A 25,239-nucleotide genomic window follows, 5' to 3' on the forward strand; every position below is an offset into this window, starting at 1 on the left:
TGGCTCCCGATGTCTTGTGTAAACTCCCTGGTGTTGCACTCCTTGCTGAAGCCCAGTATAGCTTGGGGCTGATCATCCCAAGGCATCATTAAAAATACATGAGAGTGATTGTTTTGATCTCTGCTAGTCCCAAACACAGGACAAGATTTAGCTAATGTGTTGTTAGTTACCCACAAGATCTGAGATTTAATGGCAACTTCTCTGGCTGCTACTCACTAGAGTTGGATGCTTATCTTGTAGGGAAGTAATTTATCAAATTCATTTCACTTTGTGTTAGCACATTCACTATTTCCAGCCACGAACAGATCCCATCATCGAATACAGACTGCATCTCAGGCTATAGGTTGTTCATAAGCAGTATTCAGTATTTTTAGAGCAATAACTGTAGTTCTTTTCAGTGTCAGCTCTTTGGGTCATACATGTAAATTAAACAGTATATTTCTATTCCATTCTTGGATGGATGAAACTGTCAGGAACATTATTTTCACTCATAATTACAAATCTGACATTCATTTCCCATGAATACTCTCAACTATTTGCTTAAAACTAGCTTCCATGCATACCATTGCCAGTAAATTTTCTCTTATTGGAAAGCTGACACAGAAATGTCACAACTAGAAAGTAACTTGTTTGAATGGTGGGGTCTGTAAGCACGAACCTCTACTATGCAGACAAAGAGCCAATCAAACAATGACAAAAAGTAAAAAATGAACAAACTAAGTAGGCAACCTTGCAACCTCTTGCAGGGAGTGACCAGTAAAGACAGAAAGAGATCTCAGTGCAAGTTAGGGAAAACACAAAGTTACTACCAACTGAAATGGATGAATGTCCCTAGAAACATCTTTGTTTAATTTACCCAGATCTTCTTCAGGCTTGTGCACGTGCCCTCCTCTGGGGGGACAGACAAGGATTGATGTGTGCTTTGTGACGAGGACTCCTTTTTGTTTTCTCACTAACTAGGCAGATAGTTTCTCTTATGCTCTCAATTATTAGTTCAGCAGGAGAGTTCAGTGAATGTTTATTTTCCTCAAGCTATCTAACTCATTCTCAGCTTTGATTTGCATCAACCAAAACCTCTCAAATTAAACAAAACCTGAAGCCAGACTTAATTGTCTAAGTCCCTGGAGTCACATGAATAACACCACAGTGCGTTAAGCTCTTTCCAGGAGAACTGATGTTATTCTAAGAATCTACAAAGAAGGTCAAAACACATACAAGACTATTTTGAACTTGCTTGAACCAACATGTTAAGTCTTGAACCAGATCTGAATCTTGGGTTTTGGATCAAGACTGTTCCTCCTGCTCAGCCCTGCTTTTCCACAGGACACTCCTCCAGCTCTAGAAGTGGGTAGGATAGGAGACTTGTTGCTCCCTTCTAAAGGGCAGAACTTCTGGTCTCTCACTGGCAGTTTTCACAAAAAAATAAAATAAAAAATTCAACTAACAGTGAAATCAAGAGAAACACCCCACTATTCTCCTCCCACTGTGATAGGGCTTAGTCACCAGCTCAGCTCATCTTACATTCATACACTACATCCTGTATTAAACAAAAAATAAAATCCGAACACACGCACACAGACACTGTTAAATTTTACCCAGCTTTTAGGTATTTCTTTCCTTTTTTTTTTTTTTGATAACCCATTTTAATTTGGCTTTGTCTTTGCAAATTCAGAATAGATTTGATTATTGTGTCCCACCCTCTTTTTGTGAGTTCTCGAGATATTGAAATAAAATTTTCTCATCTACTCTCTGTTTGTTTGCTTGTTTTTGTGGATAAATAAACTGTATTGAAACAAGGATATTCTTCATAGCCACAGAAACAAAGGAGAATTAAAAGGATTTTTCTGTCCCCAAAGAACTAAAATAACTGGTGTACTCTTCAGCATCTCCAGGTTTCCTTGGCAATGTGTTTTCTTACATTGTGCTTTGGTTTTTGTGGTGATGAAGGTTTCTCAGTGTTATTAGAAATCCCAGGACATGGGTTAAAAGCCAAACTCAGGTTTGCCTTTAACTCTAGATTTTCCGAAACAGAACATAATTTTAACTTTCTCAGTTTGAGGGACTCTGTAGAGACACCATGAAGAGGAATAACTCAGGAAGGTTTACAGGGGTTGTGCACAGGCTGGACTGAAGGCAGCAGCAGCCTGGTGCCAGGCATGGGCTGGAGCCAGAGGCACTGCAGAGCCCTGCCCTGCTCCTCTCTTTGGCAAGAGCTGACACTACCTCTGGTGAAAAGTCTTCTGAGGTGGAAATGCCAAAGCGAAGACACCTCAGATCTGCATCCACCCTCCACCTCGTGTGTCTTCTCACCGATGAGGCACTTGTTTTACTCTCAAAGGACTGCCATCACTTTCTGTCCTCCAGCAAAGCTCAGCACAGGCTGGGTGAATAACTCAACATAAAGCTGGCATAAATCTCAACAGAAGAAATATCTTTTATCTTTAACCATTTACTCCCACTAGGAATAATGGCAGTTCTTTTACATTTACATATAACTCTTTTTTGTTTGTTTACTTTGATATTTTTTTTGTCTCTTTGTCGTGGCACCTGCATAGCAGAAATCTTTACAGTTCATTACAGAAATTTGCCCCTCTCTCTGCTCCTCCCTTTATTTACTCCACTGCCTCTGAGGACTAGCAAGCAACACCCCCAAGGTCAAGAGAGAGTAAGGTGTTACCCTTTTATGACGGATTATAGAAATAACAAACATGCCTGACAGTTTTATACAGCTGCTAGAACGGGTTTAGTTTTCAACAAATGAAGAATTTCCTCTTTTTTTTCTCTTTTGTATATTAATTACATTTTACAAATTTTGTTCTTCCCCCTTCTTTACTTTCCCCCCCTTTTTCTTTCTTCCTTTTTTACTTTTTTCTCTTTTTTTTTTCCTCTTTTATTTTTTTACAGCAAAAGGATCAGTCACCAACATGTCCACTGAAAAGTCCGGGTTAGCAGAGTTTGGCTGTCATCTGGTCCGACTGTTTGAGGATCTCGGTGTTGTACAGGTCTAGAGCGTGGTTCACGCGGATGATCTCGCTGTTGGTGAGCTTCAGGCGGTGCTTGAGCATACAAGAGAACAGATCCAGCTGGGGCTTCCCTGGGGCCACGGGAGGCGCCAGTCTATTGATTCGGTCCCGAATATCCAGCAGCAAGAGCATGACGGAGGAGGACGAGTAGAACTGCCCACCTTGCGTGTACGACTGGTTGACCTGCTGCACGGCACTGCGCAGGAGGTCGGCATTAAAGCGCAGGCTGTAGCCGTACACCTGCACATCCGAGATCTTGATGTAGAACTGGCGCTTGGTGGGGTCGGAAAGGTCCACGGGCCCTTGGCCAGTCTCGTTACGCAGCAGGGAGGGCAGCCGAGTCCGGCTGCGTAGGTAGATGTGGACGGTCTCGAAAAAGGTTTTCCACCGGTTGCCCAGTAGCAGGGTCCAGTTGTAGCACTGGCTGTTTTGGAGGCGGATTTTCTCCCAGCGTGGGTAGCCGTACTCCCCAAAGGGCATGTTCCAGCCCTCGGAGTGACTCCCGCTGAACGGGTTGACGTAGACAAAGAACATAGGGTCCAGGCTGCTGTTGCGCATCTGGCAGATTCGCATGGAGATCCCAATCACCATGTGGATGAAGTCCATCCGGTTCTTGTTGCTCTTCAAGGTGAGGGACATGCGCTTGCGCCACCTGGGGTCAAAGAAGGTGTCCAGGCGGATCTCGTTGCTGATGAAGGTGGTGTGCACGTACAGGCGAGAGTCCATTTTCTGTAGCAGGTACTTCAGCTCCAGGTCCTGGAAGTCCAAGTCCGTCTCAAAGCTAATGAACTGCTCGCTCCGCTCCGAGTCTACGTTCTGAGGCTCGCAGCGACCCCGGTAAAGCTTATAGCCCTTGTTGCATGAGCCACACAGAGAGATGTTGGCAAGGCTGCACATGGCACAGCTGTTGTTGCCCCCAATGATGCAGGGGATAGGGCGCTGGCACAGGCTGGTGCCACCGTGGCAAACGCAGCTCCGTTGGCTTTCCAAAAAGGTCCCCCAGAACCCATTCTCATTGCAGTACAGCAGGGACTGGACCCGGGTAAGCCATTCCTGTATTGTCCTGCAGGTGGGAAGAAGAAAGGATTAGCACCATAGAGCCTCACAGAGCCTACGGGGTTGGCATCTTTCTAAGTCCACAGTGCCTTTAGGGATATATCTGAGTTGGAGCTCCCAGAACCCTGAAGCCCTGCTGTGGCATTTGGGAGTCATCCCAGGCTCAGTCTTACATCTGCCACTTACTCCTTCCATGCAGAAGAGAAGCCCTCTAAGAAATAGCCATAAGTTAGGACTGATCATTTCTCTCTCTCCACGCTGCTCTAAGAGCTGAGACTGGCTCAGCCTCCTGACGAGGCTCTCATCAGCATGGTGGTGAGAAAATTCAGCCATGGGAGGGGAGCTGATCAAGCTGTGTCAGAGGCTGAGGTGTGTTCAGGTATTGCAGGTCAGCATAACTCCTAGGCTGGTGGTAGGCAACAACCCCTCTCCATACCCCAGATAATTACCCCCACTTCCCAAAACAGACTGTAATGGAATAAGGCAACCCCTGCTCATGGTGCAGAGTGTGAAAACATCAGCAAAGAGCATGGAAGTCAGGATGCACAGTGACAAAGCTGCTCAAACAGCTTCTCCTTTAAAAAACCTGCTGCTAATTAACCTCCTCTTACAGCCTCTCCCCTTAACAAGCAGCCACACTTGCTCATTCCCAGGCCCCACCACTCCCATAATTGCTCTACCAGCACCCTCACCTCTACGTCCCGTGGCCCTGGAACGGCGCCGAAGGAACGACACCATAACCCACGCTCCCTTTTCGTACAACCGCCTTGCAAGGTTGCCTTGCTGCCCCCTCTTCCCCCCTCCCCGGGGGATCTCAGCACAGCGACTCCTTTCTCCGCAGCCTCCAGCAGAACCCCTCGTTCAGCCGCCCGCTCCCTCCCCTCTGCCTCCCCCCCAGCTAATGAATACTTCATTGTCTCCTCTGGGCAAAAAGTTCTTGGTAGCGCTGCAGTGAGAGGACTGGCTAATGACAAATTAGGATTCAGTCCCTGTAGAACGGGAGGAGTGATTATGGACAGAGGCTCTCAGAGCTGGATTAGTGAAATTCATGGCACCTGCATCGCCTGACCTCCGAATAATCATTAAGCTGTAGGCTGTATCAAAGAAGGCATTAAATGATACAGCAGCAACGAACAGCAAGATGATTAGGGGGAGGGAGGGAGTGGAGGGATGAAAGTATAAAACAGAGGAAAGCACTGGAAGGAAAAAAATAATCAAGGAGCAGAAGCAAAAAGGGTAGGGGAAGAAAGAGGGAAAAATGTGCAGGTAAAAGGAAAAAATGAGTGAAAAATGCAGTAGGCAGGAGGCTTAGGGATGAAAAAAGGTGAAAACTGGAAAAATAGCAATAAGGGAAAGACAGAGAAATGGCAAAAAATTAAGAAAAAAAAAGCAGAAAACTGGGAAAAGCATAGAGAGGAAAAAAAAAGAAGTGAATTTATCACAAAAACACTGAAGCCTTGCGTATGGGAAGGGGCAATTTTCATGTTTCTCCTGCAGTACAGGGCTGCCAGGGTCGCTATCCTATATTCACAACTAGCAGGAGCTCTGCCCGCAGTGGAAAAGAAAAGGCAGGCAGGGGGCTTGCAAGCAAGGCAGCGACCTCCACAAGTGTCTGCTGTAGTGGGAGGTGGTGACAGCCCCGCCTGGTCCCCAGCAATGGGCAGGGGACAGATGATTTTTAGGACAGCTCTGCTTTGGAGGGAGGGGCAGGGGACAGCACAGAGTGACTGCAAAATGTGCTGCTGACAGCAACGAGCACTCTCAAGACTATTTCCTGGGGACTGAGTTTGCTTTCTGCTCATAGGTGAATTTTTCGTCACTTTCTCTGCAATATATATATATGTATATATGTATTATTTTATCCTATCTGAAGCCTATCAGCTCTTGTTTGGAAACCCAGCCAAATGTTCTTGAATTTAGCAAGGTGTGCAGATCCCAGGCTTTGTTCTCCCTGAGTTCTCTCCTGTGACCCCACCTTGGTTCCCCTGTGCATGTGAATGCTTCGCTCTTTGCTTCTAACCACTAATATAAGCGCGAAACTGAGGGATGATGCGCAAGTGGAGGATGAACTAAAACCAAAGCAGGTCCCCAGTGTATGCACGCTGGCTGCCTGGGCTTGCTGTGGTTGTGGGAACTGCTCAAGGGAAGCACAAGGTGCCTGCCTGCTGCTCTTGCCATGGTTGGGCTTGGTGACAACAACTGAACACATCACAATTTCAGCTCTGTGCAAGTGAATGCAACTCTCCTGATTTCCTTATACTGCTGCTCATGCTCAGGATTCCCAACATCTTTCAACAGTGCTGGTTTGAAGCTTTCTGACACAGGTTTTATATCTTGATAATGCCATTGAGTTCATGGGACAAGGACTGCCAGGCTGTACAGCATGGGACACTATAAAAATTGGAGTAAGATGACCACATCCTAGTTCAGCTGGTGTGTTCTGTCTCAGGAAAGGAAAGAATCCTTGTCTTATATTAACTGCTGGTAGAGCAAAACAAGAAAGGATTCTCAGCATATATCTGGCAATTGAAACCAGTCATTTTTTCTGTTCCTTAGATCAACTTACTGGAGGAAGGATGGAAGGAGATCTGGAGAAGGAAGTGTTTTGTGTGTGTGCATGTCTTAGCATTCAGCAAAGACACAAGTAGGACAAAAATGAAAAAAAGAACTACCCACCATCTGCTGATGGCAGCAATAAAGGATGTAATTAAATGAAAATGCAGAATCCAGGGCAGAGCTGGGCATTGGCTACAAACATGACAAAGGGAAGTGTGATAGACTGAGAGGAAAAGCGGTAAAAATTACTCCGTTTTATCTTGCAACTGGGACAGGATAAGAATATACACAGGACCAGTCACAGCCCTTTGGCTGACAGGAGGAAACTTCTTAAAACACATGCCCTTGGTGGCTCAGGCTCATGTGAATATAACCAAGAGAAGTCAGGGCAGAGGGACGCTGAAAAGAGCCCCTGTTTAAAAGCTGAATACCAGTAGTAGAATAGCCATTGATCTTTATTTTTATTATTCTCTCTTTCATTAAGGAGTCATTAGTTTCTCTTTCTCCTCCTTAACACCATTGCAAGAGATATTTTGCTTAATGTTTGCTTCCTCTGCTAGTTCAAAGTATAAAGTAATAGAGCATGTGCAATTAAAAAAGGAAAACTGTGTCTTCAGAGGTCACTGGTAAGCAATTTCACATTCAACTTTAATATCTGATATTCCAAACTAGAATGAAATAAAATGACATCCAGGCAGAGCTGTGAGTGAGTGTTACATTGCAATGGTTTCCTGCTGTTGCTCACTGGAGTCACTCAATGCTGGGAACTGGGAGCCAGGTAATCCTGCAGAGATGTTTCACCATTTAAGACCTATCTCTTGTGACCCAAAAAAAAAAAGTATTTGCAGGCTAGTTTGGGGCTTTCTGATCAGAAGTGGAGGTCAGGTTATACAGAAGGTGATGAATATTTTTATTTCTTTCTGACTTGTCATTCTTCAGGATTAATCAGGTCTGAGGAGGGAAAGAGGTTGATGGGTGTCCCTTTAGACAAAGATGCAGCTTTGCTGTAGAGAGGTCTGAGCTGATTAGAAAAGCAAACCAACCAAATCAACCAACCAACTAAAAAAAAAAAAAAACAACAAAAAAACCACCTTTTTTTTCCCTTTTTCTTTTTCTTTTTTAATTGAAAGAACAAAGGTAGGAATTTAATAGGTTTTCCTTTGCAAACTCACCTTTCCTTTTCCAGCCAGCACTAGCTCCTGTGGAGATACTTTTGGGCTTTCTGTGTGGAGCAGTGAAGTAAACATTGCTATTTTCATTCTCAGCAGCTGGGAGATGTATTGTTAACTAATGACAATATGGCTGGAGCCCAGAACATGTATCAGTCCCCCTCCTTTGGGTGTTATTTATATTTTATATCCCAAATTTCAAAATACAACTATAGGTGCTCATTCAGCGCTGAAGCTTTAACAACTGAGGAGTGGTTTCTTTTTTAAACCAACAAACTTGGCTGCAAAGAGGTGCTTTTAAGCAAAAGCGGTGCAGAGTAAATACATATATATATTTGTATTTCCTTTTTAGCTGTTACAAAAGGTCATGGAAAATCATCCTAATTGCAAAAATCCCTACTCTTTCTTTCTTTTGGAAACACCACCTCTTCCTTTCCCTGAGGGCAATCAACAGCAGCCCTATTTCTTTTTTTTTACGGTGCTTTTGAATATATAATATAGGCTTACTATTATGTGTATTAGAGAGAGAGGCTTGCTCTTAATAGAAGCTTTCCATCCTTTCAAAGCCACTGGCATGCTTGATAAGTGTCTGTCGTTCTGTACGGTAACAATTAGAAAATTAGAGTATTTCCAAGCCCAGTGAAAAGAAGGATGAAATGCATACCTCTTCCACTACCTATCTGTCTGCTGAGCCCCTCCCCTGACTAGCTACAAATGCAGAATGACAAACAAGAAAAGAAATTATACTATGCCTGGTGGTATTGACTTAAACAAATCAAGCACATCAGTCAGTTAAAAACCCAGCTGCCATCATCCATTTTGTCCTCCTTTCTCCAGATTTTATAGTATTAGTTGGAGGCTCCCTTTCTGCCTGGCTGACTTTTTAAAATAGAAAAGAAATGCTAAAGACACATTTATCCGAATGCTTTACTGGATCTCTGCTTGCTGCTGCTTCACGTTGCTGCTGTTGTGGCACAGCTCACAATAATGCCTGGTTGTGCTTGTGACTCCTCCACCCGTGTGCTTGTTTGAAGAAAGTTTGACAATTGGCAGGAATGGGACAATTTTAGGAAGTTCTCCAAAGACTTTTTTTCATAATCTCTTAAACTTAATAGATATTTCTCCTCATCTCTAGTAACACCATTGAGTCTTTGTCCAGAGACATGAGAATTCTTGGTAATTAGAGAGACCTTAAGCTTTGGAAGAGTTTCCTGAGCTGCACAGTGGTGAAATGAAGACTCAGCATGCTTAGCAGCCAGTGGGCAGGATGATAATAGGACACAACAATCAGCTAATTTTCTCTTAAGAGCGAACATTTATGTAATAAAGGAGCTAAAAAAGATTTCTTCTCAAATACTAAGCTGGCATGACCTTTTCCAGAGAAGTGTGGAAGAAAAGGCACTTGAACTCTTTTTTTTTTTTTCCCCAAGATTGTAAGTGTTACCTCAATCCAGAAAATGTAGAAAAAAAAAGAAAAGAAAAAAAAAACCAGCAAGCAATGTTTATTAAAATCCACAGATGCAGGTCTGGAAAAATGTTCAGAAGCAAATATAAACTCAGCCCTAGTGCAGGGCTGAGAGGAGCCAGCACGAGGTGACTATTGGATATCAATAGCTGCTGTAGCTGTAATGGAAAATCTGTTCCCTCCATGTGCAATAACATTGCTAGGCTTCTGGTCAATGCAGGTTTGCAGGTTCACCCTGCATTTTGTAGAAGCTGTGTGATTTGTTCCAAGTGAAACTAAGGTTTCTCCTTCACTCCAGTTATATTCACTAAGGAGCACAACCCGAAAATGATCTGAAGCATCTTGTGCTCCATATGTCCACTTAAACAACAAATCGAGGCTTAAAATTTGTCTGTGGTATGTGATGCCAGACAGCCTAAAAAGGAGCTTGGCCTTTTAAAAAAGGTCTAGTTGGCCGTTTGATGTCATTTTATCATAGAATTATAGACTCCTATAATCATATTCTAGCTGAACACTACAGAACAAGTGTGTGCCTGTCAACTGGGTAGGTAAGACCACACAGAAGGGATGTGGATATGCTTAGGGATGTGATAAAGGTTACTTACACCTTCAGAAATTTCAACCCATTCCCAGAGTTTAGCATTTTCCACCCCTCCACCTTATATCAAATCCCTTATAGCACACCTTATAACACACCCTATATCAAATCCCTTCAGCTGTAGGGTTTAGGTTCATGCCCAGGCTCAGCCCACCACACCGCACCCATCCCAAAGGAGGAGGGTTACCTTTCTCGAGGCAGCTGGTGGTTAGGGTTGTGCCGACACCGGACACTGAGGCCAAAGAGTTTGCGGGCAGTGCGCTGGATCTTCTGGCGCTGGGCTTCCAGGGAGCTCTGCAGCAGCTTGTAGCGGTTCTGCAGGTCCCAGTCGTTCCCCCAGTGCTGGTGGATGCTCCCAATGGTCAGGAAGTGGTTGCTAGGTAGCCTTTTCATGAAGGATTTAAACTCATCTGGAAGACACGAGAACGTGGAGAACTACAGAGGGATCTGAACCGTGATGAAGTTACAAGGATTTGCATTAGCAGGGTGGAGAAGCAGCGGTGAGGTGTGAGGTTTGAGGTGCTCTGCAGGAGGAATCTGATGTCCATCAGCTCCCTGCTCTGTCGTTCTGCCCCAGGAAACCCACTGCCTCCATGGCTGTTACTGCGGGGAGATGAAACCCCGGGAGCATCAGGGTGAAACCAAACAGTTAATGTCTACAGGGTGGAGAATAAAAGAGAGCAAGCTCCCTGGAGCATGGGATTACAGTCTAGGGGTTACAAACAAAAAGCAGGGAGCTGTAATCATTGTCAGCTAAAGAGTTCTCATTTAAATTGTTTTTCAGCTGCTTCTAAAATGCCATTTGTTGTTGAAGTCAAATCACTTTGGCTGTGTCGTTAATAAAAAAGAGGGGAAGAAAGCTTAAGAAAATCCCCACAGGAAGGGTTTGGATTGTGTGAAAATGTCCCGCTTTGTCATTTTTTAAAAAGAGCCTTCTGATTTTTCATTTGAAGTTAAATGAGTTGCTTTATGTAACAAAGAAAACAAAATAAAATAGTTTGTGGGGCTAGTCAGAAAAAAAATGTGACAATTTTAGCCAAGGAAAAAAAATCTAATGGATCCAAAAAATGTTGTTAAATGTTATTTTGTGATCACTTTATTTCTATTTTATTTTGCTTGAAAATAATAACAATAAAGCCTTTATGTAGGGTTTGGGTTTTTTCTTCCCATCACAGAACAGAAAATCTGATGCTGTTTCTGTTTATGACCATCCCTTTCTTTCTAACTGAGAAGAATAGTTTGCTTAGGCTCTGATTACCAGGCTGGGACATCCTCATGTAGAACAGACAGATGGTTCCAACTTTCTCAATAGAAACTAACCCAATTTTCGATACCAGAAAACTGTGTTTGACACACTGGGACCTTGAGAAACTCGAGGAGTGGGCCAACACAAACCTCATAAACTGCAATAAAGAAAACCAGAGAGCTCCGCACCAGGGCAGAACAATCCCACGCATCAGCACAAGCTTGGAAGCAGCCAGCGGAGCTTGAAGGGCCTCAGGGTTATGGGGGGACACCATGCTGAAGGTGGGTCAACGCTATGTTCTCACTGCCAAAACAGAAAACTGCATCCTGGGCTAACTCCAGATCGAAGGATGTTAATATTCCCTATGTCTTGGCACTACTGAGGCTGCACCTGCGTTTCTCTGCCCAGCTTTAGGGACACCCAATTAAAGAGGCCTGTTGAGAAACTGGGAAGGGCACAGCTGAGGGCTACAGAGATGGTCAGGGGTCTGGGGAACAAGTCCCCTGAGGTCAGGTGGAGGGATCTGCACTTGTTTAATCTGGTGAAGGAGAAGCCAAGGGGCAATCTAATTACAGCCTACAACTACTCAGAAGGTAGTTACAAACATGAAAGAGAGAGTCTTCTTATTAGAGACAGATGATATAACAAGGAGTAATAGACACGGGCTGCAGCTTGAGAGGTTCGGATTATTTGCTGGAAAACTTCTTCACTTGGAGGTAATGCAGCACTGGGACAGGCTGCCCAAGTGTTGTTGAAGAATCCATCATTTTAGACTGCTAGACAAAACCACAGCTGACCTGACCTGGTGCTGGTGATGATCCTGCTTCTAGCAGGAAGCTGGACCAGAGCCCCCCGCAGACCCACAATGTACTCAAAGAGAAATGCAACCTTCTTTTCCTGCAAGTTATAAATACTATTTTTCTTTCTTTCCTCATTTAAATTTGTTTTCCCTTCATCTCATTTTCAGAAGATAAAGAGAAAAAATAAAAAAGGCAAAAAAGAAAGCTTGAAAAGGCAGTCACCTTCTAAAAAGGAAAAATATTCCATAGAATTATTGGAGAAAATCAAAGCAGATAATTTAGAACCTACCGTACAAACCTCATATACCTGAATTCATGACTATATATATTTGCATAACAGATTTCTTATTATTCAACAATCTGCAGTTCATACTTAACTGCTTAACAAAGAATATCTATGCATTAGTTGGTAGGATCGTTATATAGATGGTAAATGGATGTTCATATCTTACTCATCACACAGTGAAGCTGAGCACCTAATAAAAATAATCATCATCATTGCACTATCAAGATCCACAGGACATCTGCTTGTCTCCTTTCTTCCCCAAAGATAACTGGGAGATGTTTTTTTAATCATCTCAGGTTTTCACTCTATCAGTAATGCTGCTTTCAGTGCCCTTCTCCTCCCCAAAAATGATTCTCTCCTGTGCAGTGGTCCTCTGAAACTATCATCATGTATAATTGCTTCTGTTGACCATGCTGATTACTCCTGGTACCTTTCAGCAGTAAAAGCCTTGCATTTGCTTCCCGCCCCTTATAAATCAATTTCCTCAAAAGCCTGTTTGTGCAAAAGACCAAGCTTTTTTTTCCCTCTGATGATGAATGTGCTACATTTTTCATAGAGACGGGTAAGGGAGAAATTTCAGTGCAGTGTGCACATTTTGATACTGCAGTGCAACGTTGGGGGAAAAACAAATGAGCAAAGAAATCTGGCAAAATAACAGCTGAATGGAGTTGTTTTTAAAAAAGGGAAGGGAAAAAAAAAAAGGAAAGAAAAGACTTTCCAAAAAAGTATTTCTTCATATTTTATTTATATTATAACTATCCCTGGAGGCCCTAACCAAGACCGCATTGTGCTAAGCCTTGTACTTTTCTGGGAATAGTTCATTCTTAACCCATGGCATTTCCAATTAACTAATAAGGCTGTTTGCATTTGTTGTTATTTTATTTTCTCTGCACAGAAAATGTGGCCGATGGCTAGGACTACATCTCCCAGAATGCACCATGGCCCTTCTTTTTGCTGAGTCACTCCAGGCAGTCCCAGGGCAATGACTCATCATCGCAGGTGGTGCGGGGCAGAGGTCCTGCCTCTGGAGAAGACTGGTGGCATCACTGCAGAACATCTGTTTTGGAGATGAAACTTGCTTTTTTTCAGTGCTTTTCAGTTAAAAAATGACATTTTCATCAGACAAAAATAGTACTGCAAATACAAACAAACAACAAAAAGCCCCAAACAAATGACTCTTAATCAAAATGCTGTTTAAAAATCCAGAGTCATGGTTTTGATGTAGATTTTTTTGGCCAGCCATACTAAAATGCCAAGACAGAAAAAGACGGTGTTATTGTTCTCAATTTATACATGAGCAATGAAGCACAGGGCTGGGAGAAGCTCCAGAGCTGATTTAAAGCAGCATCAGTTCACTGCAGCCTCCTTGACTTCGAAGATGCTATCCCAAATAACGCCAACCCTTTATTGGTCCCTGCAAGATTTTTTCAAATTGACGTAGGAACCCCACACAGATCAGAAACAAAATATAGATCTTTTAGGCTATCAGCCACTTCCTGCACAAATGATATTTGCTTTCAGACCACTCATGTGCCTTTCATCCCTCTTTACTGGAAAAGCCTTCAGATGTCACTAGAGATTTTTCTTCTGCTGTTCATTATGAAGAAAATCCTCCAGTTATTGGGAAATTTTATTAAAACAAAGAAGCAAAACACTAATACTACAGTCTTTTGTGATAGCAACTTTCATCTCAAAGGATAAGTTTGCACATGGTGCAACAAAGTGATGAATGAGATGCAGCAGCTTTAAACATAAAGATAATCACTCCATCTAGCTCTGAAAAGCCTCCAGCCCTGGGTGGAATATGGCCACAGCGCAGCAGAGAACTGCACTGCAATGTGTCACTTCAACACAGCAAATGAAAAACACCCTCCCCTGTTGAAATCTCAAGGCAAGGGGGACTGAATATAATTATCTACCGCGGACTTTGCTTAGATCAAGTGCAACAAGTGCCCAGTGTAACAATAAAACAATCACTGTGGGACTGTAATTTTTCTCCCTCCATAGGGCTCTCACCTTCGAAGTGTCTGGGTTACATCCCCTGGAAATGTAAAGGGGTTTGATGAGTGGTGGCCAACAAGTGGCTCTTGAGCAGCTTGTGTGAAATTCCTACACCAGAGTCAGCAACAAGTAACCAGTGGCAGAGCCATGCTGACAGGCGCTGCCGGTAATTCTGATTTGTGCAGCACTGCACTAGCAGATGCTCAGTTTCTGGTTTGGCCTGGTGTTCCCACCCTGCCCATAAATTTATAGAACCCCTCAGAAAACCACTGACTTCTTCAGCTAGTGGGCTGCTTCTGGAACTGCCCCAGCTCCGTGACTCCCCACAGTTTGTGACTTGCAGCTCTCATCAAGGTGCTCATCAGCCTTGGGCCATGGGGTGCTGCTCTGACCGTGCTCCTCCAAGCACCAGGCTAACAGCGTGGGTTGGATGTGAGAGCCTGTGCAATGGCAGACATGCCAGCAGGGCCCACACCTTGAAATACAGAGCAGCCCTCAGCAGCCCACTGAGGAAATAGCACAGGCCGCCTTAGTTCTACCAACTACAGAGCTTAAGGTGACCTTCAACATGAGGAAAGAAATTGCTGCTGGGAAGAGTTCTGAAGAAACGTTCCTCAGTACCTTGGAGTGAGATGGTCCCTTCCTCACAGACGTCTTTCCTAACACGAAGACCTGGACAGTTATGGCAATAAACATTAAAGAATAGGTGTTGGGGATTAACTGGCTAACACCAGAGGTGAGAGTCAGTGTGAGGATCAGTTCCTGATCCTCCTGTTTTGCTCAGCGTCACTGTGGCTTCTGGGTAGGCAGACCACTGACTACCATAACAGAAATGATATGGCTGCACTGATGCTGGTGCTTTCTTGTCTCAGACCCTTCCGAGTTTGCTGCGTGGTCAAAGTAGCACACCTACAATGAGTGTTACCAGCATCAAAGTAGAACAAACTCCACTAACACCCCCAGTGTTACACTGGGAGAAAGCGGAGGAAGAAGAGAAACGTTCACACCAACGGCCATCGGCACTGTAGGAGAGAGAAGTCATTTTCCCTTCTCGCTATCTCAGATGAGGTGTCATCTGGCCTGTGCTCTCTCTGTGAATTGCCTTTCACCAAAGCAGAATAAATCATTCATGCAAATCTGAAAAGCAATTTCTGCATCATTCATATTGTGGAAGTTTCTCTGTAGGACTATTAAAGAGAGATTCTGAGCTGGTTTGGTCTGAAAAATCAGATTTTTAATCAAAAAAAAAAAAAAAAATCCATGGAAAATATCCCCTTATGCATATGCATGATGTGTGTGATTTTATCTGTACGTGTATGTGTATAACAACCCCTCAAGATCAAGATCATACTTTTGGGCTTAATATCATCCATTTTTTATCCAAACTGTAACATTATACTAGGGAAGGAAAGGATTCTCAACTGGTATAGACCGACAAGTTGTGTTTGAAAGAAATCAATTGGAGAGTGAGTTTAGCTTGGTTACCTGAATTCTCCAGATCTTTATAGGCTTCTGTCCAGGACTTGGCCATGTTCGCTAGTGTGTACTCCATGATCTGGATGTCGGTGATGGGGCAGTTGCACTGCGGGAATTCCTCCGCACACTGGCAGCCGCACTGGCTGTTCCGGCAGATGTACTCCCCCTCGCCATTGCACATGATGTAACTCAAGGCAGACTGGACAAACTTCTCCTGTAGGTACTGGGGGAAGATGATCTGGAGACCTGGCAGAGAAGCGAGAGGCAGGGATGTAGAAAGAAAAAGTAAAGAGGTCATTTCAGGTATCCGTTCTTCTGTTCAGAACCTGTTTCATTAACAGCTTAGGAAAGTGATGCTAAGGAATTAAAAGCTGTTGGGAGACTTCTCTCAGAGCTGTCACGGGTAAGGAAAATGGTGTAGAAAATATATGCCTCAGGTGCAAGCAGTGATTAGCTGGGATCAGACACCCAGTTTTACCCCTTCTTCCCAGTCCTGGATCCCGGTACAGTACAAAGCATCTGAGTGCAAAGCCTCCCTTACTGCCAGGTGTTGTTCATACAACCAAGTGTTAGCTCAGAAATGATGCACAGTACACTGTTCTGAGCTGTTTTAGGAGAGACTAAATAGGTTTGGTAGCACAGAAACAAGAAAACTATGCACTGAAAAAGAAAAGAATGGAATACAGAAGAAAGGAGAATAATATGGGGAGGGATTTCTAAAAGACCCTTGCAGAGTTAAGTGCTCAGCTCCCACAGCATAAATACAGGAGCTGGGTACCTGAGTCTTTCCAGCTCACTCCCTACTAGGAGGGCTACTTGCCAAATCCTATAAAAGTGCAAATGGATTTAGTGCCAACGATTTCAGTGGTGCTCTGAAGGTTTACATTAGCTGAGAGATCAATCCCCAGGTCTCTTTCTCCATAGCGAGTGTTTGTGTATCCATCCATCTGTGCAGGCACAAGTGTAGGTGGATGCCTGCTCAGGTACCCGAGGACATAACCGTTTCCCTGTTTGCCCTGTGCATAATGTACATGTTTTCCCATCCTCTCCTCCTCCAGCCTCCGTCTCCGGCCCCCCTACAGACAGCCGTGGGCCCTTGGGGACGTGCAGCTGTTTCCTTGCAGCGGGGACGCTCCGCTTGTCAGCCTCGGTCAGCGTCTGCAGTGCACGAGGCAGAGACAACGACCACGACGAGCCAACCCGCCGCAGCAAGCCTGGCCCGTTCACCTCCCTCGTAAACGGCCCGGGGATTTTGGAGAGGCAGAGAGAGGAGTTTATGGCTTGAACAGCAGCGCTGAACTCCAGTGCAATGAAGGCGCGCGGGTCAATTACCCATCTGTTTGTGTTTCTGCGGCACTGAATTACAGGATCCGTTGCTGACAGCTCATTGGAGTGGAATGAAAATAAGACAATAATTCAGAGGACGAGAGCATGCAGAAAGGGCAGGAGGTGCCGTGGTGCCTTTCAGGAGTTCAGGCCCATTTCCCTGATGGGGCACGTTCACCTCAGGCAAGAGCGGTGCCCCAGGGGACCCCGCTTCCCCTTCGCTTTTTATTTCAGAGAAAAACCTTGGCCTTGATGAGGTCCCTCCGGAAGGCCAGGCCTGAGGGGATCAGAGGGTGGTGAAGGCTCAGGGGCTTCCCTCTCCTCTCCCCTCCTGCTCTGGGAGCACCGTGCCCGGTGGCAGCGAGCAGCCCCCTTCTCTGACCTAATTTGCAGCCAAGAACAGAGCAGTGTCTGCCACCAAGCAGGATGAGTGCAGGGTTCAGCTGGAGAAGGCACTTGGGACACTTGCACAAGGAGGGATTTTCAGGCCTGGTGGCTGGAGGCACTGAGGCTGTGTAGTTCCTGATTTCTGTGGTGCTGTTGTGGGAAAGGGAGGGCTGGGCATCCCTGCATATATGGCAGAACTAGTCTGAGAAGGAACAGGGCAACAGCAGCATTCTGAGGTCCCTTTGGCCTTTCCTGAGATGTTTCTCTGTAAGTACCATACCTTTCTTCTTTCTGTCTCTTGCCTTCAGGACGGAGTGAAACTCAGAGTTTTCTAGGGCTTTATCTGAAGCTAAAAGCACAGATGGATGTGGTTTCTTTTCAAAGAAAAAGACATTGAGGATAGGCCTACCTCCAGGGCCCAGGCCTGGAGGATGTGAAGAAAGTGCCGAGCTGATGGGGAACCAACACCTACAGACAGAGCCTGGGGTGCCTGAAGGCTGCGGTACTCCCTGAGCTCAACACAATCACTGGAGACGGGGCTGGCCTCCTTGCTGTGCACTGACCCGGTTTATTCATGGTCCAAGTCCCCTGAATAAATCTTTCTGCTCTCTGCTTCATGGAGGAGCAACCTGCCCTGGCCCCAGCCTTTGAATATGAAGCCCAAATGCCCAGAGGCTCTTCAGCTCACCGTGTTTTCTTCTTTGAATTTTAACTTGGATGACAGCACCTACATGCTGCCTGGTCCCAGCCACAAATGGCACTGGCTTTGGATTTATTTTGTTTAATTTTATTTGAGTGGAAAGGGGTAAAAAAGCAACTAAAGACACAGGAAAAGCACTTCCATTGGAAAGGGTGCATGCTGTGTGCTCCAGCACATGCAGAAATATGAATACCCTGTAATCTCCAAAACAAAACATGGTCCTATTGTACACTGCGGAATGTCTCAATTGGATGCTTGTTTTGTTTTTGTTTTTGTCCATGAAACTCATGGTTTCTAAAATACTTTTCCAAGATAACGTTCTGTAATAAGAAATAATTTCACGTTCACATGACAGCATAAATGACCCTTCATTTAAGAGACAATCAGACCCCCTGTACACTTAGTACCAATTCAACAACACTTATATAAATACTTAACTTTAATCAGGTAAGCAGTTCTACTGAAATCTGTGCAGTTAATTTTAGCATTTAACAAGCAGCACATATTCAAATATGTGCTGAGACCAGGAACACAAGTGACATGCAAATCCAGCTACTCGTCAAAATATGCATGTGCCTACACCCAACAGAGAACCCTAATTTTAAATCTGAAAATGTGCTGTAGGTATTGCACGTTATTCAGAGATCCTCCAGCCAAAATTTTCCTTGCAGAAGAAATCAGTGTTAGGTTACTGAAATACAGCCGTGCATTTTCACATTTGTACATTGACACATACATAAATACCCACACATCTATCACCGTCTCCAGACACAGGCAGACTTATATCAATGTTTTTGTATTGAGCACCCTTGCGACCAAATCCTAGCAAGATACTTTACAAGTACTGGGACAGTAGCATCTCACCCAGTCCTTCTACTCTCCTCGATCATTTTCATGTCATTCTGCACCATGCACAGAAATATTGCTGACATTGAGTTGATTTCAGCTGTCAGCAAAGTACCTGTGTGTCAGGTACAGTCATTTTTAACATAAGCTTTAGAAACATGAAGTAGTAAGAAGGCTGTACTGTTGGAAACCACAGTTCTGGGTCCTTCTGTTGCCACCTGTGAAGCAGGAAAGCTGCTGTCCAAAGGACTATCACAGCCTGCAGAGCAGCTTGTAGCCAGCCATGCTAGCCAGGAAGCCTTGCTGCCCTAATAAAACACCCTGTGGAGCTGTTTCATTCTCTAAGAATTTTCTTTCACTATTACAAACATAAAAAGAAGTTCCTATTTAATCCTTCAACATTGTCTACGGACAGACCTCATCCCAGCAGCCAAGCAGGGAGGTGACATGGCCTTAAAGTCTGTGACAGTGGTTCAAAATCATGGGGTGAACACCACAATCCCAGCCAGGGTGCAAAAGGAATTGGCTCCTTCCTCCACAGTAGCCTCCAGAGCTGACAGTACACGAGAAAGACGTGTGCTGGTGACCAGTGTTAGGGAGAATATCTTAGTTTTGAAGGTAACTTACTGATCAAAGGGAGAATTCGGACACTCTGAAGTGTAAAGGTCCTCTTTAAAAATTAAGAAGTGCCAGGTTTGGCTTAGCAACCTGCAAGCAGAATATCTAACAAGGGTACATGTCCTTAACTCAACTAGAAAAACTATTAGAGAGAGATGTTTGGCTTTGGACTGTATATAAAAGGCTTCCTGCATTAAAAGTGGTAAATTTCCCCAGCTCTAAATTAGAGCTATTTAAAACATTTTCCATAGAAGAGTTCTCTGTTGAAAATGCAGTTTCATTGAAGCATTCTGTGAGAACATGTTGACTTCTAAAGCACTTTTGACAGGGAAAGGTCTAAATGTATTTTTCATACTTCCTCATTTTGTTTCGCTGAAAAGCTGAAATGTTTTGTGTTGTCATTACTGCTCTGCCCATCTTGGTGAAGACTTTAATATTAATTGTGATGTGAATTTTAATATTCTATTACCATACTTGATGTAACAAACTACCGATACGCAACATTTCTTGATTAATGTTGCGATGTTTAGAATAGCACAGAAGGACGTTACCTTATTGAAATAGTGCCATGTTGCAATATAGATGTAAATGGTCAGACTGCCCAAGAGGATGCGTCTCTGGAATTTTAATTCCCCGGAACTTTTCAGAAGGTTGTGGGTTGTTTTTTTGTTTTGTTTTGTTTTGTTTTTTCACTCATATTTTCTAATTTCAGCCCAGGAGTGTTTGCCAGGAACCAGAAATCCCTGTTTCCCACAGGCTGCTGTAGAGTTGTTAGCATCCCCCCCCTCCCCAGGCTCTGATTTACTCCCTGCCCAGGCAGCCCCAGCCAAGGGGGATACAGATGAAGGGACAACTTTGTGCTAGTGTCAGGGATAGGAGGATATGGAGGTGTCAGCGTGTGCAGTCACCACTGAGACCCTGGCCCACAGCAGGATGCATCACTGCACAGCCCGCCCCATGCACAAGGCAGGGGAGCTGCCTCCAGGCAGTGCTAGGAAGATGGGAAACCTGAGCTCTGTGACAAATAGACATGTATATAGACCATAATGCAGAGGTCTGATAGAGATGTACATGCATGCTGGGCCCACAAGGATGCTGGTTTATGAATTAGTGATGCTGCTTTGTCCATGTAACCACAGGCGTTGAACCTTGCACTTCCAGGTCCACCCCTACATCTCCAGACTGGCTGACCTTTCTGAACCCTGCTTGCAAGCCTGGCTTGGCTTTGGGTCCAGCCACCACATCTCCTAAAGGGCAGGTCTTTGAAAACACGACTCTCAGGACTGGGCTGCAACAAGCAAGTTCAGAAATAGAAATTCTCCCTGTCACGAAGATGCTGCTCTTTTATTGAGCCGGCCTCGGAGCCAGAGTGACATGAAGGTAGTAACATGGATTTCTGTCAGCAGCTCATGCTTGGCTGCTAATCAGATCAGAGGAGACTCGGTCACAATCCATTACCCACAGCCCTGTGACTAATTCCTAATGAGGCCTCTCAGAGCAGAAGAAGGATCCCGGGTAATTATCCCAAGAACCGCACTCCGGATTTGAAAGAAAACACCCAGGTGTAGCTTTAAAGGTCACTTTGTTCTATTAGGAAGAGCTCTTACCTTCCTTCCTTACATCACCATCTGCCTTGGATTGGACCTAGCCCCTTTCTGCTCTGGGTTATGCCATGGAAGTCCATGAAACCGCCGTCTGGTTGACCCATGAGGTCCTGCAGCAGCAGCCCTCTGTCTGCTGCTATCAGAAATCACAGCCTCATCCATCTTCCATGCCCCCTCTCTTCTAAAATCCCCCGCTTCCTCCCTCTCCTTCCCCCTCCCAGCTATCTTGCTTTTTCTCTTCCCTTTTAGGACCAGATACCCAATAGAGACCTACTGATTTACTTACTTACCAGTTTGTCTGCCTGTAAGTCAAGCAGTCTGTCTATTTAGCTCTTTACCTACTTATCTGATGTGTCATCCTTAGGATTTCATTACCAGCAGCCATCATCACAGTATATAAAAAGTCTCAAAATGCTTATTGTTAATTAGGTAAGTACCAGAATTCAGTGATTTAGACAATCACCGGAATAGTGAAAGCAACCTGCCTATTATTTTTAAAGGCAAATAACAAAAACAATAATAATATATCCGCAACATGACTCAGTAAATGAAACCCAGTTTCTGTGAAACCAAGATTAAAACGGCACTTGCCAAATTATACTCAAAGCGGAAGATGTAATGTAGCCTATTCATCTGAAAAATTAAAATTTGTGCAAGTACAAGGATTCCAGAAATAAAACCATCTGGGCAAATGAGCAATTAAATCCCACATTTCCTTATTTTTTCAAAAACTTGGGAATAACCTTAGTAAATTACATGCCCAGTGAATTTTCTCATTCTACTGAAGTTGACTTCTTGCTAACCAGCATGTATTTACTTATTAATTCAGTCATGACCTCTATCTGTTGACTTCTGGACTAGCTCCCCAGCTGGGACCAAAGCCATGGCTTCTAGCCTCCAAATAAAACCTCTGTGACTTTTCTCGAAGATTATGTTCATTAGAGAGTCCCAAAAGCTGATCTGCAAACTTCTTACGCAAATCAGCCATTTGGGAGGGACAAAGAGAGATGTGGGCAGTATGTCCCTTCAATATTAATGGAAAAGGTCACATTTATTTATATCGGTGAATGTATAATACACAGAAATCCACCACAATTCAGTGCAGGGGTGGGAGGGAACCCAGATTCTTCACTCGAGTCCAGTCTGCAGCTCCTTGTGCCTCTAGCTATGCCCTGCCGAGCCCTAACCCTGCTGTGCTGAGCATCATGTGAAGCCACTGGTCCTCCTTCAGGGAACTTACAAGGCAGATGACAATCCAAGAAAATGAGAGGGGAAAAGGTTAGAAAAGGGCCACCCATCTTTCATCTCATCCCCCCGCTCCGTGCCCTCTGTTACTGTCTGCCTCCCCCCGGGCCCTACCTTGCAGGTGGAGTTTGCTCTCAGTACTTTGCAGAAGGACAGAACTCACAGAGTCCAGATTGTCGTAGCTGTTACAGCCCAGGGGGCCGGTCCGAGTTTCTGTTACCTGCAGAGGATGTAGAAAAGAGAGAGAGGAGTGTTCCCATTGGTTAAAGCATCACATCTTCCCCAGCCAAGTTCGGACCCATCTGATGCAACCCAAAATACATCTTATGTAATTGGGGAAAAATGCCCCTCACTGGACAGACATGGCTAATGCTTGGTGCGCTCACAAGCTGGGAAAAATACAGTGAATTTTGCCTGCTTTCGTCATGGTTCAACATGTTATTCTGGGCTTGGAAACGGGGTCCTACAGATTGATGTTTTTCATAGAGGATCTCCAATGGAGAGCACCAGAAGCCAGTGGAAGAATTATTCTCTGGCTTCTCTTACCGGGCAGCAAGCTGCAGAGATAGATTGCCAGCCTGCTATGGCACCTAGTGCGCCCACAGCATATGTGCACACCATCCTTGTGCTAAGGAGAGATGGAGGCACAGACGACCTGCAGCACTGCTGCTGTGGTTGTTGCTGTTGGTTTCCAACCATGGAGGAGAGCTGCCCTTCCTGAATTCACAAAGGGCGATTATCTGCTGTCACTGTTTCAATATCTCAATCCGATTTCCCATCCAGGAGGGAACAGACTCAGCCATGAGACACCACAGAACAATAACAAGAGCTGAAACCTTTCAGAAATGGCTAACAATGACGACTCCATCCACATTGCCTTCCCTGGAGTGAACTCTGCAACAATAAAATCCCTCCCCAGTATAAGATGATTGCTTTCAGAGAAGGCAGCCTTTGTCTGCAGAGCCATTTTCCCTATTTCATATGCTCTGAGCAGCTCCCCCTCCTTTCTGCTCCAACCCCCAAGCTGTCTCTCAGTCCATTTCATTCCAGATGCCTTGGTAATGCCACACTCATTTTTTCACCTTTTCTTGTAGTGAATTCACCTGAGAGATGTTTAGCTGACTTAGAGCTACAAGATGAAAATACTTCTGGGGTGCATGGGGTTGCCAAGTTCACAGACCTGCCTTTCCCCTCCAATTTCCATTACTGATCTGGGTCATTTGTTCCTTCTCTCCCTTCCAGAGGTTGCTACCACACACAATGGTATTCTGTCACCTACCCTACAAAACCATCACAATGAATTCCCACATCTTTCCAGACATTACTGGCCCTGGGGAGATCAGTTCTTCTGTAAGGTCCCTACCAGAACAACTCACCCTAGGGAAATCAGTGTGGGAACAGAACAACTTGTCGTCAAGAAAGATATTACACTGGACTGGCGAAGCCCTGCCCCAAGTCCCTACATTATTGGCATGGGAATATGATCCTCTTGCTTCCTGGAGCAAGACATGGTACCTTGATTGCTCCGGTAGAGATCTGGATCTCGTGGAGTCTCCTCATGGTGCCATCACGGTCTACGAAGTAGGAGGAAGCAAGCTGGTGCAAGGCTTCCACGCTCTGGGTGGCGTTTCCTGACTTCCTGTCGAGGCGGCTTTTGTCCATGTACATGGTCAAGGCCTCCTCTCCTGCAGCAAAAAGAAAAGGAGCTGTCAGTGGGGCCCAGGAGTTTGCCGTGTAGGGTCACCTCAACGGGAATGCATGGTATTTTATTTTGCACTGAAAGAAAGAAAAATCCAACACTCTCAGATGAATCTACCCTTCCTCATCAGTACTAAGGAGCTAGAATATATGAGCCTCCTTCTCTTTTCAACCAGTAAGGCTAGATCCACCACACTTATAGAGCAGCTCCACTCAAGTCAGTAGATGACGTTTTGGACATTATTAGTTAGTACAGCTTCACCCCAGCTGCTGGGAAGGATTCAGACAATTCAGCCCACTTGAGGAACGCTCTTCTTCGTGAGCAGTACATTTAGAACGATGCACACCTGGCAGGAGCAGATGTCACTCTTATGCAAGTCTCCACCCTGATTTCTAGAAGGAATAAATGATGATTTAAGTTGCAATCAGGACATAGGTACATAGGTGGGTACAGAAGACAAAAAAATGCTACTTGTACCTCTTTAGCTTCCAGCAGCTATGCAAAAGGGTGAAGGGTGAGTGAAGGGGAGCAAATAAGAAAAGTTAAACCAAGCCCCTTCTCTGCTTGGTTTCCTTTCCTAGAGTCTCATTTAGTGAATCTAAGTGGGGAGTGAAAAACGTTGTTCCAGATAAGGAACGGTAAGTGAATTTGAGCCAGTAAGCACAGAGTCTGAGAGTGAAGCAGTTGGGATCTGTTAGCAGCAGACATCCTGAATATTAGCAGAAACCTGAGTCTAACAAGAGATATATGAAAAGGACACAAAGCTTAGAAGTAATATTTACTTAAAAGTTCAATTTGTGCTATGTGATCTAGATTAAAATCTGGTTCATTCTTAACGTGAGGCTGGCATTAAAAGAGTAAAAATGGAGAACACCCTCCTGCATCCTTAACATGTGAAGCTCTGATTTTAATAAATGAAGAGAATAGACACCGAAGGTAGGAATATGCCATTTCTACATAGCCTTCTTAATGAGAAGAATGATTCGTTCTGGTTTGATAGATGAACCACTGATGAATACACTGCCTCTGACAGTGATATTGTGGTCAAAAAAATGCATCACCAGTTTTTAGGCCAGGAAATATTTTGCTCCTCAGCATTATTTTTTTTTTAGTGAACAAGCACTTACTTTTCTTAGAA

The 25,239-nt window shown here is 44.4% G+C and overlaps 1 protein-coding gene across 2 annotated transcripts in view; it reads right to left on the bottom strand.

The window, feature by feature from the left end:
• Positions 1 to 344: 344 nt before the first annotated feature.
• The window catches only part of BRINP1 (BMP/retinoic acid inducible neural specific 1), an 87,846-nt gene continuing 62,951 nt past the window's right edge, over positions 345 to 25,239 (bottom strand). For both annotated transcript variants that reach the window (XM_083807725.1, XM_083807724.1), the window contains 5 exons: positions 23,918 to 24,087; positions 22,517 to 22,622; positions 15,686 to 15,922; positions 10,055 to 10,277; positions 345 to 4,086 (listed from right to left, as the gene is read on the bottom strand). In XM_083807725.1, the coding sequence (XP_083663851.1) occupies positions 2,946 to 4,086; positions 10,055 to 10,277; positions 15,686 to 15,922; positions 22,517 to 22,622; positions 23,918 to 24,087 (1,877 nt within the window). In that variant the 3' untranslated portion in view covers positions 345 to 2,945. The remainder of the gene's footprint in view (positions 4,087 to 10,054; positions 10,278 to 15,685; positions 15,923 to 22,516; positions 22,623 to 23,917; positions 24,088 to 25,239) is intronic.

The sequence above is a fragment of the Anser anser genome (assembly GCF_964211835.1).
Source record: "Anser anser genome assembly, chromosome: 21".
Classification (NCBI taxonomy): domain Eukaryota; kingdom Metazoa; phylum Chordata; class Aves; order Anseriformes; family Anatidae; genus Anser; species Anser anser.